The sequence below is a fragment of the Cetorhinus maximus genome, unplaced genomic scaffold, assembly GCF_964194155.1.
Source record: "Cetorhinus maximus unplaced genomic scaffold, sCetMax3.hap1.1 HAP1_SCAFFOLD_115, whole genome shotgun sequence".
Taxonomy (NCBI): Eukaryota; Metazoa; Chordata; class Chondrichthyes; order Lamniformes; family Cetorhinidae; genus Cetorhinus; species Cetorhinus maximus.
In genome coordinates this window covers 724,996-744,445 of record NW_027596123.1, presented here as the reverse complement: position 1 = coordinate 744,445, position 19,450 = coordinate 724,996, and the positions used below count along the sequence as shown (strand labels likewise).

The following is a 19,450-nucleotide window of genomic DNA, read 5'->3' as shown; positions in this document are numbered from 1 at the left end:
GACGGCGCCAGACGCGGCGAGCGGGGCCGGCGCCAGACGCGGCGAGCGGGGTCGGCGCCAGACGCGGCGAGGCGGGGACGGCGCCAGATGCGGCGAGGCGGGGATGGCGCCAGACGCGGCGAGCGGGGACGGCGCCAGACGCGGCGAGCGGGGTCGGCGCCAGACGCGGCGAGCGGGGTCGGCGCCAGACGCGGCGAGGCGGGGACGGCGCCAGACGCGGCGAGGCGGGGACGGCGCCAGACGCGGCGAGCGGGGACGGCGCCAGACGCGGCGAGCGGGGTCGGCGCCAGACGCGGCGAGCGGGGTCGGCACCAGACGCGGCGAGCGGGGTCGGCGCCAGACGCGGCGAGCAGGGTCGGCGTATACCAATTACCTTTTCCTGACTGTTTCCATCCACTAAGCATCTCTCCACCTCGTCACTGCCTATCTGTGCCTCTTCAGTCGATTCCTCACCATCTGATGAACGTTCTGGAGGACTTTGCTCCTCCTGTCTCTCCACTTCCTGCTCATTCTCTCTGTCAGACTCTTGGTCTTGGTTAGACATGGTGATGGACTGTTCTGGTGCTTGCTGTCCCCGCCTTGCCCGCTGAGCCTCCCTGGGAACTGGTGCTGGCAATACTGGTGGCCCGAATTCTAATTTCCGCAGGAGCTGGCTTTGTGCTTGTTTCAGACATTTCTCATATGTCTCCAGCTGGCAAAGGATAACCCTTGTGTACTGATCTGGGTCCAAACCGCTGGGGCAAAACGGAATGCCCCAGAAATAATTAACCAGCCCGCCACCATCTGTCATGTGTCCCCCAAGGGAATTGGACTTGGAGGATGCTGAGCCTTCACTCTGTATACACAGCTGTTCAGAAGCATGCAGCTCCCTCCTCCTCCAGTCATTCACTGCAGACAATGCCAGGCGAAGGTTCTCCACTTCAAACTGATGGGATCCACTGCAATCTCCCTCCTCCTGCACCTCCAACAGTTTAGTCTCAGCACTGCTGAAATGCTGTGCCACTCTTTCTTGGTCTGATGCTGACTTTGTGCTTAGCTCGCTCTTCTGCACGCTGCGTTGACTTGGTACCACTCGCCAATCCTTCTCTGCCTGATTGGGAGACTGCTCCTTGGAGCCTCTGGAGTTGTCCACACACCGACACGGGGAGATATTTAGCGAAGGATAACAATTATTCCAAGGTTTGAGGTTCCTCACAGGGGACCTCGAACTGAGAGACAATTCTTTTTCTGGAGAAAGGACAATGCTGGACTCCTGCGAACATCGGACAACCTCTTCACTCAACTTCTCCAAAATCACCAATGGGCTGAGGACGTGGTCACTCCTATCCAACTCAGTCAATCCATGGGTGGACTGGGACTCTACCCCGTCAGGAGACAAGGCATCACCAGGGGTATGTTTACTGCACACTGTTGTCACACAATCTCCGAGGTTACTGCCAGTCACAGTCTGTGTCAACTCATCACCAACCCAGCTCTTCTCTGGGCTGTGTGTCTAAAACAGAATCACAGAACTGTTACAAAGCAGGAGGCCACTTGGCCCATCGTGTCTGCACTAGCTCTCCAAACGAGCATTTCACCTAATGCCATTCTGCTTCCTTCATCCCGTACCCTGCAGAATACCTCTCTCAAATCTCCTCTCAGCCATCTTTTCTCAGAGTAAAAGGGTGACACACACTTTCCAATCCCAGAGTCAGAGTAACACACTGACCCCCTCCCCTCCCTCCGCTGGCTGGTCCGTAGTGGACACTCTGAAAACCCCCCCTACCCCAGTTGGTCAGTAATGGAGAGTCTGACCACTTGGCTGGTCAGTAATGAAGAGTCTGGCCCCATGACCGGTCATTAATGACACTTTGGCCACCCCGCTCATCTGGCTGGTCAGTAGTAGGCACACCAGCTACTTCTTCCCCGGCTGGTCGGTAATGGACATCTGACCGCCAACCTGGTCAATAATGGACACTCTGCCCACCACCTCCCTCGACTGGCTGGTCAGAAATGGAAAGTATGCCCCCCCCAGCCCGGGCTGGTCGGTAATGGAGAGTCTGACCCCCTGGCAGGTCAGTAATGGACAGTCTGACTCCCCGGCTGGTCGGTAATGGAGAGTCTGAGCCCCCGGCTGGTCAGTAATGGAGAGTCTGACTCCCCGGCTGGTCGGTAATGGAGAGTCTGACCCCCCGGCAGGTCAGTAATGGACAGTCTGACTCCCCGGCTGGTCAGTAATGGAGAGCCTTACCACCCGGCTGGTCAGTAATGGAGAGCCTTACCACCCAGCTGGTCAGTAATGGAGAGTCTGGCTCCCCAGCTGGTCAGTAATGGAGAGCCTTACCACCCGGCTGGTCAGTAACGGAGAGTCTGACTCCCCGGCTGGTCAGTAATGGAGAGTCTGACTCCCCAGCTGGTCAGTAATAGAGAGCCTTACCACCCAGCTGGTCAGTAATGGAGAGTCTGACCCCCCGCCAGCTGGTCAGTAATGGAGAGTCTGACTCCCCGGCTGGTCAGTAATGGAGAGCCTTACCACCCGGCTGGTCAGTAATGGAGAGTCTGACTCCCCGGCTGGTCAGTAATGGAGAGTCTGACTCCCCGGCTGGTCAGTAATGGAGAGTCTGACTCCCCAGCTGGTCAGTAATGGAGAGTCTGACTCCCCGGCTGGTCAGTAATGGAGAGTCTGACTCCCCAGCTGGTCAGTAATGGAGAGTCTGACCCCCCCGGCTGGTCAGTAACGGAGAGTCTGATCATCACCCTGGCTGGTCAGTAATGGAGAGTCTGACCATTCCCCCCGGCTGGTCAGTAATGGAGAGTCTTACCACCTCTACGGCTGGTCAGTAATGTAGAGTCTGACCCCCCCAACTGGTCTGTAATGGGTAGTCCAATTCCCTCCACCGCCCCTGGTTGGTCAGTAATGGAGAGTCTGACCGCCCCAGCTGGTCTGTAATGGAGAGTCTGGCCCCTTCCACCGCTCCCGGCTGGTTAGTAATGGAGAGTCTGACCCCCCAGCTGGTCTGTAATGGGCAGTCCGATTCCCTCCACCGCCCCTGGTTGGTCAGTAATGGAGAGTCTGACCGCCCCGGCTGGTGTGTAATGGAGAGTCTGGCCCCGTCCACCGCTCCTGGCTGGTTAGTAATAGAGAGTCTGGCCCCTTCCACCGCTCCCGGTTAGTAATGGAGAGTCTGACCGCCCCGGCGGGTCTGTAATGTAGAGTCTGGCCCCCACCCCCCCCCCGCCCCGGCTGGTTAGTAATGGCAAGTCTGGCCCCCCCGGCTGGTCAGTAATGTAGAGTCTGACATCCACCCCGGCTGGTTAGAAATAGCGAGTCTGACACCCCAGGCTGGTTAGAAAAGGACATTAAGAAAAGGTCCCGTGCTCTCATTCTCGCAGCACTCTACCTGCACACTCTCCTTAGGTGCTTTCTTCAGCAGCTCTCCGTCACTTTGAGCTTCAGTATATTTCGCATCAGCATCTCTTGCACTCACCATAAAAGCCAGAGCCAGCTGCTGCTCCTCATTCATCTCTGCAACCAGGAAAAGAGTGACTGAGCTCATAATTGAATCAATACGCTATAAATACACACACACACGGTCTGAATCGTCTTCGCACACACACACACACACACACACACAGCCTGAATCGTCCTCGCACACACACACACACACACACACACACACAGCCTGAATCGTCCTCGCACACACACACACACACACACACACACAGTCTGAATCGTCTTCGCACACACACACACACACACACACACACACACACACACACACACACACACACACACACAGCCTGAATCGTCCTCGCACACACACACACACACACACACACAGCCTGAATCGTCTTCGCGCACACACACACACACACACACACACACACACAGCCTGAATCGTCCTCGCACACACACACACACACACACATACACACAGCCTGAATCGTCCTCGCACACACACACACAGCCTGAATCGTCCTCACACACACACACACACACACACACAGCCTGAATTGTCCTCGCACACACACACACACACACACACACACACACACAGCCTGAATCGTCCTCGCACACACACACACACACACACACACACACACACACAGCCTGAATCGTCCTCGCACACACAAACAAACATTCAGAAGAATGAGGGGAGATCTCATAGAAACCTATAAAATTCTAACAGGACTAGACAGGGTTGATGCAGGAAGGATGTTCCCGATGGAGGGGGAGTCCAGAACCAGGGGTTGCAGTCTGAGGATAGGGGGTAGACCATTTAGGACTGAGATGAGAAATTTCTTCCCCCAGAGAGTGGTGAGCCTGTGGAATTCGTTACCACAGAAAGTAGTTGAGACCAAAACATTAACAAAAATAAAAATGCCTGGAAAAACTCAGCAGGTCTGACAGCATCAGGAACACAGTTAACGTTTTGAGTCCACATGACTCTTCAACAGAACTAAGGAAAAATAGAAAAGAGGTGAAATATAAGCTGGTTTAAGGGGGGGTGGGATAGGTAGAGCTGGAGAGAGGGCCAGTGATAGGTGGAGATAGCCAAAAGATGTCATAGACAAAAGGGCAAAGAGGTGTGGAAGGTGGTGATATTATCTAAGAAATGTGCTAATAGGTGACATTAAGGGTAGGAAGCAGGACGAGCAAGGTACAGATAGACCTAGTGGGGGTGGGGTGGGGTGAAGGGATTGAAATAGGCTAAAAGGTAGAGATAAAGCAATAGATGGAAATACATTTAAAAATTATGGAAGTAGGTGGGAAAAGAAAAATATATGTAAAATATTGGGAAAAAAGGGGATCGGAAAGAGAATGGGGATGGAGGAGAGAGTTCATGATCTAAAGTTGTTGAACTCAATATTCAGCCTGGAAGGCTGTAAAGTGCCTAGTCGGAAGATGAGGTGCTGTTCCTCCAGTTTGCGTTGAGCTTCACTGGAACAATGCAGCAGGCCAAGGACAGACATGTGGGCATGAGAGTAGGGTGGAGTGTTGAAATGGCTAGCGACAGGGAGAACAAAACATTGTATGTTTTCAAAAAGGAGTTAGATATAGCTTGTGGGGTGAAAGGGATCAAAGGATATGGGGACAAAACGGGAGCAGGCTATTGAGTTGGATGATCAGCCATGACCATAATGAATGGTGGAGCAGGCTCGAAGGGACAAATGGCCTACTCCTGCTCCGAGTTTCTACACACGCAGCCTGAATCATCCTCGCACACACAGGGCCTGAATCGTATTCTCACACACACACATACACGGAGCCTGAATCATCCTCACACACACACACACAGAGCCTGAATCGTACTCTCACACACACACACGGAGCCTGAATCATCCTCACACACACACACACACACGCAGCCTGAATCATCCTCACACACACACACACACACAGCCTGAATCATCCTCACACACACACACACACACACACACACACACAGCCTGAATCATCCTCACAAACACACAGACACAGCCTGAATCATCCTCACACACACACACACACACACACACACACACACACGGAGCCTGAATCATCCTCACACACACACACACACAGAGCCTGAATCGTACTCTCACACACACACACGGAGCCTGAATCATCCTCACACACACACACATACGCAGCCTGAATCATCCTCACACACACACACACACACAGCCTGAATCATCCTCACACACACACACACACAGCCTGAATCGTCCTCACACACACACACATGGAGCCTGAATCATCCTCACACACACACACACAGAGCCTGAATCGTACTCTCACACACACACACGCAGCCTGAATCATCCTCACACACACACACACACACGCAGCCTGAATCATCCTCACACACACACACACACACACACAGCCTGAATCGTCATCACACACACACGGAGCCTGAATCATCCTCACACACACACACACACAGAGCCTGAATCGTACTCTCACACACACACACGGAGCCTGAATCATCCTCACACACACACACACACGCAGCCTGAATCATCCACACACACACACACACACACACAGCCTGAATCGTCCTCACACACACACACACACAGCCTGAATCGTCCTCACACACACACACGCGCACAGCCTGATTCGTCCTCACACACACACACACACGGAGCCTGAATCATCCTCACACACACACACGCAGCCTGAATCATCCTCACACACACACACACACACACACACACACACACACACACACACACAGCCTGAATCGTCCTCACACACACACACACGCAGCCTGAATCATCCTCACACACACACACACAGCCTGAATCGTCCACACACACACACACGCAGCCTGAATCATCCACACACACACACACACGCAGCCTGAATCATCCTCACACACACACAAGCAGCCTGAATCATCCTCACACACACACACACGCAGCCTGAATCATCCTCACACACACACACGCAGCCTGAATCATCCTCACACACACACACACGCAGCCTGAATCATCCTCACACACACACAATCAGCCTGAATCGTCCTCACACACACACACAACCTGAATCATCCTCACACACACACACAGCCTGAATCGTCCTCACACACATACACAACCTGAATCATCCTCACAAACACACACACACACACACGCAGCCTGAATCATCCTCACACACACACACGCAGCCTGAATCATCCACACACACGCAGCCTGAATCATCCTCACACACACACGCAGCCTGAATCATCCTCACACACACACACACACGCAGCCTGAATCATCCTCACACACACACACGCAGCCTCAATCATCCTCACACACACACGCAGCCTGAATCATCCTCACACACACACACACACGCAGCCTGAATCATCCTCACACACACACACGCAGCCTGAATCATCCACACACACACACAGCCTGAATCATCCTCACACACACACACACACACATAGCCTGAATCATCCACACACACACACACACACACACACACACACAGCCTGAATCATCCACACACACACACACACACACGCAGCCTGAATCATCCTCACACACACACACACAGCCTGAATCATCCTCACACACACACACCCACAGCCTGAATCATCCTCACACACACACACACAGCCTGAATCATCCTCGCACACACACACATAGCCTGAATCATCCTCACACACACACACACAGCCTGAATCATCCTCACATACACACACACAGCCTGAATCATCCTCACACACACACACACAGCCTGAATCGTCCACACACACACACACGCAGCCTGAATCGTCCTAACACACACACACACACACGCAGCCTGAATCGTCCTAACACACACACACACACACACACACACGCAGCCTGAATCGTCCTCACACACACACAGCCTGAATCATCCTCACACACACACAATCAGCCTGAATCATCCTCACACACACGCAGCCTGAATCATCCTCACACACACACACACGCAGCCTGAATCATCCTCACACACACACACAGCCTGAATCGTCCACACACGCACACACACACAGCCTGAATCATCCTCACACACACACACACGCAGCCTGAATCATCCTCACACACACACACACGCAGCCTGAATCATCCTCACACACACGCGCAGCCTGAATCGTCCACACACACACACGCAGCCTGAATCATCCTCACACACACACACACACAGCCTGAATCGTCCACACACACGCAGCCTGAATCATCCTCTCACACACACACACAGCCTGAATCGTCCACACACGCACACACACGCAGCCTGAATCATCCTCACACACACACACACGCAGCCTGAATCATCCTCACACACACACACACGCAGCCTGAATCATCCTCACACACACACGCAGCCTGAATCATCCTCACACACACACACACACACGCAGCCTGAATCATCCTCACACACACACACGCAGCCTGAATCATCCTCACACACACACGCAGCCTGAATCATCCTCACACACACGCAGCCTGAATCATCCTCACACACACACACGCAGCCTGAATCATCCACACACACACACACGCAGCCTGAATCATCCTCACACACACACACACACATAGCCTGAATCATCCACACACACACACACACACACACACACACACACAGCCTGAATCATCCACACACACACACACACACACATGCAGCCTGAATCATCCTCACACACACACACACACAGCCTGAATCATCCTCACACACACACACACAGCCTGAATCATCCTCACACACACAAACGCAGCCTGAATCATCCTCACACACACACACACAGCCTGAATCATTCTCACACACACACACAGCCTGAATCATCCTCACGCACACACACACAGCCTGAATCGTCCACACACACACACACACGCAGCCTGAATCGTCCTAACACACACACACACACACACACACACACACGCAGCCTGAGTCGTCCTAACACACACACACACGCAGCCTGAATCGTCCTCACACACACACACACACAGCCTGAATCATCCTCACACACAATCAGCCTGAATCATCCTCACACACACACACACACGCAGCCTGAATCATCCTCTCACACACACACACGCAGCCTGAATCATCCTCACACACACACACAGCCTGAATCGTCCACACACGCACACACACGCAGCCTGAATCATCCTCTCACACACACACACGCAGCCTGAATCATCCTCACACACACACACACGCAGCCTGAATCGTCCTCACACACACGCGCAGCCTGAATCGTCCACACACACACACGCAGCCTGAATCATCCTCACACACACACACACACAGCCTGAATCGTCCACACACACGCAGCCTGAATCATCCTCTCACACACACACACACACACAGCCTGAATCATCCTCACACACACACACGCAGCCTGAATCGTCCTCACACACGCGCAGCCTGAATCGTCCACACACACACACGCGCAGCCTGAATCATCCTCACACACACACACACACGCAGCCTGAATCATCCTCACACACACACACGCACAGCCTGAATCGTCCTCACACACACACACACACACACGGAGCCTGAATCATCCTCTCACACACACACACGCAGCCTGAATCATCTTCACTCACACACACACGCACAGCCTGAATCGTCCTCACACACACACACACACAATCAGCCTGAATCATCCTCTCACACACACACGCAGCCTGAATCATCCTCACACACACACACACACACACACACACACACACACACACACACACACACAGCCTGAATCGTCCTCACACACACACACACACACGGAGCCTGAATCGTCCTCACACACACACACGGAGCCTGAATCATCCTCACACACACACACACACGCAGCCTGAATCATCCACACACACACACACACGCAGCCTGAATCATCCACACACACACACACACGCAGCCTGAATCATCCTCACACACACACACACAGCCTGAATCATCCACACACACACACACACGCAGCCTGAATCATCCTCACACACACACAATCAGCCAGAATCGTCCTCACACACACACACAACCTGAATCATCCTCACACACACACAATCAGCCTGAATCATCCTCACACACACACAATCAGCCTGAATCGTCCTCACACACACACACCTGAATCATCCTCACACACACACAGCCTGAATCATCCTCACACACACACACACACAGCCTGAATCATCCTCTCACACACACACACAGCCTGAATCATCCTCACACACACAAACGCAGCCTGAATCATCCTCACACACACACACACAGCCTGAATCATCCTCACACACACACACAGCCTGAATCATCCTCACACACACACACACAGCCTGAATCGTTCACACACACACACACACAGCCTGAATCGTCCTAACACACACACACACACACACGCAGCCTGAATCGTCCTAACACACACACACACACACACACACACGCAGCCTGAATCGTCCTCACACACACACACACACAGCCTGAATCATCCTCACACACACACAGTCAGCCTGAATCATCCTCACACACACACACAGCCTGAATCGTCCACACACGCACACACACGCAGCCTGAATCATCCTCTCACACACACACACGCAGCCTGAATCATCCTCACACACACACACACGCAGCCTGAATCGTCCTCACACACACGCGCAGCCTGAATCGTCCACACACACACACGCAGCCTGAATCATCCTCACACACACACACACACAGCCTGAATCGTCCACACACACGCAGCCTGAATCATCCTCTCACACACACACACACACAGCCTGAATCATCCTCACACACACACACGCAGCCTGAATCGTCCTCACACACACGCGCAGCCTGAATCGTCCACACACACACACGCGCAGCCTGAATCATCCACACACACACACACACGCAGCCTGAATCATCCTCACTCACACACACACGCACAGCCTGAATCGTCCTCACACACACACACGGAGCCTGAATCATCCTCTCACACACACACACGCAGCCTGAATCATCTTCACTCACACACACACGCACAGCCTGAATCGTCCTCACACACACACACACACAATCAGCCTGAATCATCCTCTCACACACACACGCAGCCTGAATCATCCTCACACACACACACACACACACACACACACACACAGCCTGAATCGTCCTCACACACACACACACACACACACACACACACGGAGCCTGAATCGTCCTCACACACACACACACGGAGCCTGAATCATCCTCACACACACACGCAGCCTGAATCATCCACACACACACACACACGCAGCCTGAATCATCCTCACACACACACACACAGCCTGAATCATCCACACACACACACACACGCAGCCTGAATCATCCTCACACACACACACACACGCAGCCTAAATCATCCTCACACACACACGCAGCCTGAATCATCCTCACACACACACACGCAGCCTGAATCATCCTCACACACACACAAACACACACACGCAGCCTGAATCATCCTCACACACACGCACACACGCAGCCTGAATCATCCTCACACACACACACACACGCAGCCTGAATCATCCACACACACACGCAGCCTGAATCATTCTCACACACACACACGCGCAGCCTGAATCATCCTCACACACACACACACACGCAGCCTGAATCATCCACACACACACGCAGCCTGAATCATCCACACACACACACAGCCTGAATCATCCACACACACACACACGCAGCCTGAATCATCCTCTCACACACACACACAGCCTGAATCATCCTCACACACACACAATCAGCCTGAATCATCCTCACAGACACACACACAGCCTGAATCGTCCACACACACACACACGCAGCCTGAATCGTCCTAACACACACACACACACACACACACACACGCAGCCTGAATCGTCCTCACACACACACACACAGCCTGAATCATCCTCACACACACACAATCAGCCTGAATCATCCTCACACACACACACACACACGCACGCAGCCTGAATCATCCTCACACACACACACGCAGCCTGAATCATCCTCACACACACACAGCCTGAATCATCCTCTCACACACACACACGCAGCCTGAATCGTCCACACACACACGCAGCCTGAATCATCCACACACACACGCAGCCTGAATCATTCTCACACACACACACGCGCAGCCTGAATCATCCTCACACACACACACACACACGCAGCCTGAATCATCCACACACACACGCAGCCTGAATCATCCACACACACACAGCCTGAATCATCCACACACACACACACGCAGCCTGAATCATCCTCTCACACACACACACAGCCTGAATCATCCTCACACACACACAATCAGCCTGAATCATCCTCACAGACACACACACAGCCTGAATCGTCCACACACACACACACGCAGCCTGAATCGTCCTAACACACACACACACACACACAGCCTGAATCGTCCTCACACACACACACACAGCCTGAATCATCCTCACACACACACAATCAGCCTGAATCATCCTCACACACACACACACACACGCACGCAGGCTGAATCATCCTCACACACACACACACACAGCCTGAATCATCCTCACACACACACAGCCTGAATCATCCTCTCACACACACACACGCAACCTGAATCGTCCACACACGCACACACACGCAGCCTGAATCATCCTCACACACACACACACGCAGCCTGAATCATCCTTACACACACACACACGCAGCCTGAATCGTCCTCACACACACGCGCAGCCTGAATCGTCCACACACACACTCACACGCAGCCTGAATCATCCTCACACACACACACACACAGCCTGAATCGTCCACACACACACACACACACGCAGCCTGAATCATCCTCTCACACACGCACACACCGCCTGAATCATCCTCACACACACACACGCAGCCTGAATCGTCCTCACACACACGCGCAGCCTGAATCGTCCACACACACACACGCAGCCTGAATCATCCTCACACACACACACAGCCTGAATCATCCTCACACACACACACACACGCAGCCTGAATCATCCTCACACACACACACACACACACACACGCAGCCTGAATCATCCTCACACACACACCCACGCAGCCTGAATCATCCTCACACACACACGCAGCCTGAATCATCCTCACACACACACACACGCAGCCTGAATCATCCTCACACACACACACACGCAGCCTGAATCATCATCACACACACACACGCAGCCCGAATCATCATCATCACACACACACACGCAGCCTGAATCATCATCACACACACACACACAGCCTGAATCGTCCTCACACACACACAGCCTGAATCATCCACACACACACACACACGCAGCCTGAATCATCCACACACACACACACACGCAGCCTGAATCATCCTCACACACAGACACACAGCCTGAATCGTCCTCACACACACACACAGCCTGAATCATCCACACACACACACACACGCAGCCTGAATCATCCTCACACACACACGCAGCCTGAATCGTCATCACACACACACACACGCAGCCTGAATCATCCTCACACACACACACACGCAGCCTGAATCATCCTCACACACACACACACGCAGCCTGAATCATCCTCACACACACACAATCAGCCTGAATCATCCTCACACACACACACACGCAATCAGCCTGAATCATCCTCACACACACAATCAGCCTGAATCATCCTCACACACACACAATCAGCCTGAATCATCCTCACACACACACACAGCCTGAATCGTCCTCACACACACACAGCCTGAATCATCCACACACACACACAGCCTGAATCGTCCTCACACACACAATCAGCCTGAATCATCCACACACACACACAATCAGCCTGAATCATCCTCACACACACACACAGCCTGAATCGTCCTCACACACACACAATCAGCCTGAATCATCCACACACACACACAATCAGCCTGAATCATCCTCACACACACACACAGCCTGAATCATCCACACACACACACACAATCAGCCTGAATCATCCACACACACACACACACACAGCCTGAATCGTCCTCACACACACACACAGCCTGAATCATCCTCACACACACACACACGCAGCCTGAATCATCCACACACACACACACACGCGCAGCCTGAATCATCCACACACACACACGCAGCCTGAATCATCCACACACACACACACAGCCTGAATCATCCACACACACACACACAGCCTGAATCATCCTCTCACACACACACACACGCAGCCTGAATCATCCTCACACACACACACACGCAGCCTGAATCATCCTCACACACACACAATCAGCCTGAATCATCCTCACATACACACACACACACGCAGCCTGAATCATCCACACACACACACACGCAGCCTGAATCGTCCACACACACACACACACGCAGCCTGAATCATCCTCACACACACACACACACACACACACACACAGCCTGAATCATCCTCACACACACACGCACGCAGCCTGAATCATCCTCACACACACACAATCAGCCTGCATTGTCCTCACACACAACCTGAATCATCCTCACACACACACACAGCCTGAATCATCCTCACACACACACACACACACACAGCCTGAATCATCCTCACACACACGCAGCCTGAATCGTCCTCACACACACACAGCCTGAATCATCCACACACACACACACACGCAGCCTGAATCATCCTCACACACACACACACGCAGCCTGAATCATCCTCACACACACACACGCAGCCTGAATCATCCGCACACACACACACACACACACACACACACAGCCTGAATCATCCTCACACACACACACACGCAGCCTGAATCATCCTCACACACACACACACAGCCTGAATCATCCTCACACACACACACACACACACACGCAGCCTGAATCGTCCTCACATGGGCGCTTCAGGGTGTGGGTGTGTGTGTGTGAGGGCACTTCAGGGCGTGTGTGTGTGTGTGGATGGGTGTGTGTGATGGAGCCTCAAGGAGAGAGTGTGTGTGTGTGTGTGTGTGTGTGTGTGTGTGAGGGCGCTTCAGGGAGTGTGTGTGGGTCTTTCAGGGTATGTGTGTGGCTGTTTCAGGGTGTGTGTGTGTGGGTCTTTCAGGGTATGTGCGTGGCTGTTTCAGGGTGTGTGTGTGTGTGTTTCAGAGTGTGTGTGGGTGGGTGTTTCAGGGTGTGTGTGTGGGTTTTTCACAGGGTGTGTGTGGGGGTGGGTGTGGGGGTGTTGCAGGGTGTGTGTGTGGGGGTGTTGCAGGGTGTGTGTGTGGGGATGCGTGTGGGTTTGTTTCTGGGTGTCGGTGTGGTTGTTTCAGGGTGTGAGTGTGTAGGGGTGTTTCAGGGTGTGTCAGTGTGTGTGTGGGTGTTTCAGGGTATGTGCGTGGGTGTTTCAGGGTGTGTGTGTGGGGGTGTGTGTGTGTGGGAGTGTGTGTGGGGACGTGTGAGGGGGTGTTTCAGGGTGTGTGTGTGTGTGGGTATGTGTGTGCAGGGGTGTGTGTGTGTGGGAATGTGTGTGTGGGTGTGTGGGGACGTGTGAGGGGGTGTCTCAGGGTGTGTGTGTGTGTGTGTGTGTGGGTGCGGGGGTGTGTGTGTTTCAGGATGTGTATATGTATGTGTGTGGCTGGGTGTTTCAGGTTGTGTGTGTGTGCGTTTCAGGGTGTGTGTGTGGGTGTTTCAGGGTGAGTGTGTGGGTGTTTCAGGGTGTGTGTGTGGGTGTTTCAGAGGGTGTGTGTGTGGGGGAGGCGATGGGGGTGTGCGTGTGGGAGTTTCAGGGTGTGCATGTGTGTGTGTGGGGGTGGGTGATTCAGGGTGTGTGCGTGTGTGTTTCAGGGCACGCGTGTGTGTGTGGGGGAGGCATGTGAGGGGGGGGGTGTGTGTGCGGGGTGTTTCACGGTCTTTTTGTATATGTGTGTGAATGTTTCAGGGTGTATGGGTGTGTGTTTGGGTGTTTCAGGGTGTGTGTCCGGGGGTGTGTGCAGGGGCGTGTGTGTTTCAGGGTGTGTATGTGTGTGTGTGGGTGGGTGTTTCAGGGTGTGTGTGTGGGTGTTTCAGGTTGTGTGTGTGTGAGTGTGGATGTTTCAGGGTGTGTGTGTGTGTGAGTGTTTCAGGGTGTGTGTGTGTGGGTGTTTCAGGGTGTGTGTGTGTGAGTGTGGGTGTTTCAGGGTGGGTGTGTGTGTAAGTGTTTCAGGGTGTGTGTGTGTGGGTGTTTCAGGGTGTGTGTGAGTGTGGGTGTTTCAGGGTGTGTGTGTGTGTGTGTGTGTGTGTGTGGGTGTTTCAGGGTGTGTGTGTGAGAGGGTGTTTCAGGGTATGCGTATGAGTGGGTGTGGATGTTTCAGGGGGTGTGTTAGGGGGTGTGGGCGTTTCAGGGTGTGTATGTGTGAGAGTGGGTGGGTGTTTCAGGGTGTGTGTGTGTGGGTGTTTCAGGGTGTATATGTGTGGGTGTGTGTGGGGGTTTCAGGGTGTATGTTTGTGGGTGTTTCATGGTGTGTGTGTGGGTGTTTCAGGGGGTGTGTGTGTGGGTGTTTCAGGGTATGTGCGTGGGTGTTTCAGGCTGTGTGTGTGGGTGTGTCAGGGTGTGTGTGTGGGTGTGTCAGGGTGTGTGTGTGGGTGTGTTTGGGCGTTTCAGGGTGTGTGTGTGGGAGTGTGTGTGTGTGTGTGTGCGTGTGTGGATGTGTGAGGGTGTGTGTGTGTGTTTCAGGGGGTGAGCGTGTGTGGGTGTTTCAGGGGGTGAGCGTGTGTGGGTGTTTCAGGGGGTGAGCGTGTGTGGGTGTTTCGGGGGTGTGTGTGTGTGTGGGTGTTTCAAGGGGTGAGCGTGTGTGGGTGTTTCAGGGGGTGAGCATGTGTGGGTGTTTCAGGGGGTGAGCGTGTGTGGGTGTTTCGGGGGTGTGTGTGTGTGTGGGCGTTTCAGGGGGAGAGCGTGTGTGGGTGTTTCAGGGGGTGAGTGTGTGTGGGTGTTTCAGGGGGTGAGCGTGTGTGGGTGTTTCAGGGTGCGTGTGGGTGTTTCAGGGGGTGAGCGTGTGTGGGTGTTTCAGGGGGTGAGCGTGTGTGGGTGTTTCAGGGGGTGAGCGTGTGTGTGTTTCAGGGGGTGTGCGTGTGTGGGTGTTTCAGGGGGTGAGCATGTGTGGGTGTTTCAGGGGGTGAGCGTGTGTGTGCGTTTCAGGGGGTGAGCATGTGTGGGTATTTCAGGAGGTGAGCGTGTGTGGGTGTTTCAGGGGGTGTGTGTGTGTGGGTGTTTCAGGGGGTGAGCGTGTGTGGGTGTTTCAGGGGGTGAGCGTGTGTGTGTTTCAGGGGGTGTGCGTGTGTGGGTGTTTCAGGGGGTGTGTGTGTGTGGGTGTTTCAGGGGGTGAGCGTGTGTGGGTGTTTCAGGGGGTGAGCGTGTGTGGGTGTTTCAGGGGGTGAGCGTGTGTGGGTGTTTCAGGGGGTGAGCGTGTGTGTGTTTCAGGGGGTGTGCGTGTGTGGGTGTTTCAGGCGGTGAGCGTGTGTGGGTGTTTCAGGGGGTGAGCGTGTGTGGGTGTTTCAGGGGGTGAGCATGTGTGGGTATTTCAGGGGGTGAGCGTGTGTGGGTGTTTCAGGGGGTGTGTGTGTGTGGGTATTTCAGGGGGTGAGCGTGTGTGGGTGTTTCAGGGGGTGTGTGTGTGTGGGTATTTCAGGGGGTGAGCGTGTGTGGGTGTTTCAGGGGGTGAGCGTGTGCGGGTGTTTCAGGGGGTGTGCGTGTGTGGGTGTTTAAGGGGGTGAGCGTGTGTGTGTGTTTCAGGGAGTGTGTGTGTGGGTGTTTCAGGGGGTGAGCGTGTGTGGGTGTTTCAGGGGGTGAGCGTGTGTGGGGGTTTCAGGGGGTGAGCATGTGTGGGTATTTCAGGGGGTGTGTGGGTGTTTCAGGGAGTGAGCGTGTGTGGGTGTTTCAGGGGGTGAGCATGTGTGGGTATTTCAGGGGGTGTGTGTGGGGGTGTTTCAGGGGGTGAGCGTGTGTGGGTGTTTCAGGGTGTGTGTGGGTGTTTCAGGGGGTGAGCGTGTGTGGGTATTTCAGGGGGTGTGTGTGTGTGGGTGTTTCAGGGGGTGAGCGTGTGTGGGTGTTTCAGGGGGTGAGCGTGTGTGGGTGTTTCAGGGTGTGTGCGTGTGTGGGTGTTTCAGGGGGTGAGCGTGTGTGTATGTGTTTCAGGGGGTGTGTGTGTGTGGGTGTTTCAGGGGGTGTGTGTGTGGGTGTTTCAGGGGGTGAGCGTGTGTGGGTGTTTCAGGGGGTGAGCGTGTGTGGGTGTTTCAGGGGGTGAGCGTGTGTCGGTGTTTCAAGGGGTGAGCGTGTGTGTGTTTCAGGGGGTGTGCATGTGTGGGTGCTTCATGGGGTGTGTGTGTGTGGGTGCTTCAGGGGGTGAGCGTGTGTGGGTGTTTCAGGGGGTGAGCGTGTGTGGGTATTTCAGGGGGTGTGTGTGGGGGTGTTTCAGGGGGTGAGCGTGTGTGGGTGTTTCAGGGTGTGTGTGGGTGTTTCAGGGGGTGAGCGTGTGTGGGTATTTCAGGGGGTGTGTGTGTGTGGGTGTTTCAGGGGGTGAGCGTGTGTGGGTGTTTCAGGGGGTGAGCGTGTGTGGGTGTTTCAGGGTGTGTGCGTGTGTGGGTGTTTCAGGGGGTGAGCGTGTGTGTATGTGTTTCAGGGGGTGTGTGTGTGTGGGTGTTTCAGGGGGTGTGTGTGTGGGTGTTTCAGGGGGTGAGCGTGTGTGGGTGTTTCAGGGGGTGAGCGTGTGTGGGTGTTTCAGGGGGTGAGCGTGTGTCGGTGTTTCAAGGGGTGAGCGTGTGTGTGTTTCAGGGGGTGTGCATGTGTGGGTGCTTCATGGGGTGTGTGTGTGTGGGTGCTTCAGGGGGTGAGCGTGTGTGGGTGTTTCAGGGGGTGAGCGTGTGTGGGTGTTTCAGGGGGTGTGCGTGTGTGGGTGTTTCATGGGGTGTGTGTGTGTGGGTGCTTCAGGGGGTGAGCGTGTGTGGGTGTTTCAGGGGGTGAGCGTGTGTGGGTGTTTCAGGGGGTGAGCGTGTGTGGGTGTTTCAGGCGGTGAGCGTGTGTGGGTGTTTCAGGGGTTGAGCGTGTGTGTATGTGTTTCAGGGTGTGTGTGTGTGGGTGTTTCAGGGGGTGAGCGTGTGTGGGTGTTTCAGGGGGTGTGTGAGTGTGGGTGATTCAGGGGGTGAGCGTGTGTGGGTGTTTCAGGGGCTGTGTGTGTGTGTGTTTCAGGTGGTGTGTGTGTGTGGGTGTTTCAGGGGGTGAGCGTGTGTGGGTGTTTCAGGGGGTGTGTGGGTGTTTCAAGGGGTGAGCATGTGTGGGTGTTTCAGGGGGTGAGCGTGTGTCGGTGTTTCAGGGGGTGAGCGTGTGTGGGTGTTTCAGGGGGTGAGCGTGTGTGGGTGTTTCAGGGGGTGAGCGTGTGTGGGTGTTTCAGGGGGTGAGCGTGTGTGGGTGTTTCAGGGTGTGTGTGTGTGTGGGTGTTTCAGGGGGTGAGCGTGTGTGGGTGTTTCAGGGGGTGAGCGTGTGTGGGTGTTTCAGGGGGTGAGCGTGTGTGGGTGTTTCAGGGGGTGAGCGTGTGTGGGTGTTTCAGGGGGTGAACGTGTGTGGGTGTTTCAGGGGGTGAGCGTGTATGGGTGTTTCAGGGGGTGTGTGTGTGTGGGTGTTTCAGGGGGGTGAGCGTGTGTGTATGTGTTTCAGGGTGTGTGTGTGTGGGTGTTTCAGGGGGTGTGTGTGTGTGGGTGTTTCAAGGTGTGTATGTGTGAGAGTGGGTGGGTGTTTCAGGGTGTGTGTGTGAAGGTGATTCAGGGTGTATATGTGTGGGTGTGTGTGGGCGTTTCAGGGTGTATGTATGTGGGTGTTTCATGTTGTGTGTGTGGGTGTTTCAGGGGGTATGTGTGTGGGTGTTTCAGGGTATGTGCGTGGGTGTTTCAGGGTGTGTGTGTGGGTGTGTTTGGGTGCTTAAGGGTGTGTTTGGGTGTTTAAGGGTATGGGTGTGTGTGTGTGCGGTGGTGTGTGCAGGGTTGTCTGTGTTTCAGAGCATGTATGTGTGTGTGT

The 19,450-nt window shown here is 54.1% G+C and overlaps 1 protein-coding gene across 13 annotated transcripts in view; it reads right to left on the bottom strand.

Annotated features, from left to right (window-relative positions):
• Positions 1-19,450, bottom strand: part of uimc1 (ubiquitin interaction motif containing 1) — a 180,147-nt gene that overhangs the window by 67,625 nt on the left and 93,072 nt on the right. For all 13 annotated transcript variants that reach the window (XR_013574194.1, XR_013574195.1, XM_078534822.1 and 10 more), the window contains 2 exons: positions 3,381-3,505; positions 374-1,492 (listed from right to left, as the gene is read on the bottom strand). Coding sequence is in view for 11 of the 13 variants with exons in the window: in XM_078534822.1 (XP_078390948.1) it covers positions 374-1,492; positions 3,381-3,505 (1,244 nt within the window). In the remaining 2 variants the exon portion in view is untranslated. The remainder of the gene's footprint in view (positions 1-373; positions 1,493-3,380; positions 3,506-19,450) is intronic.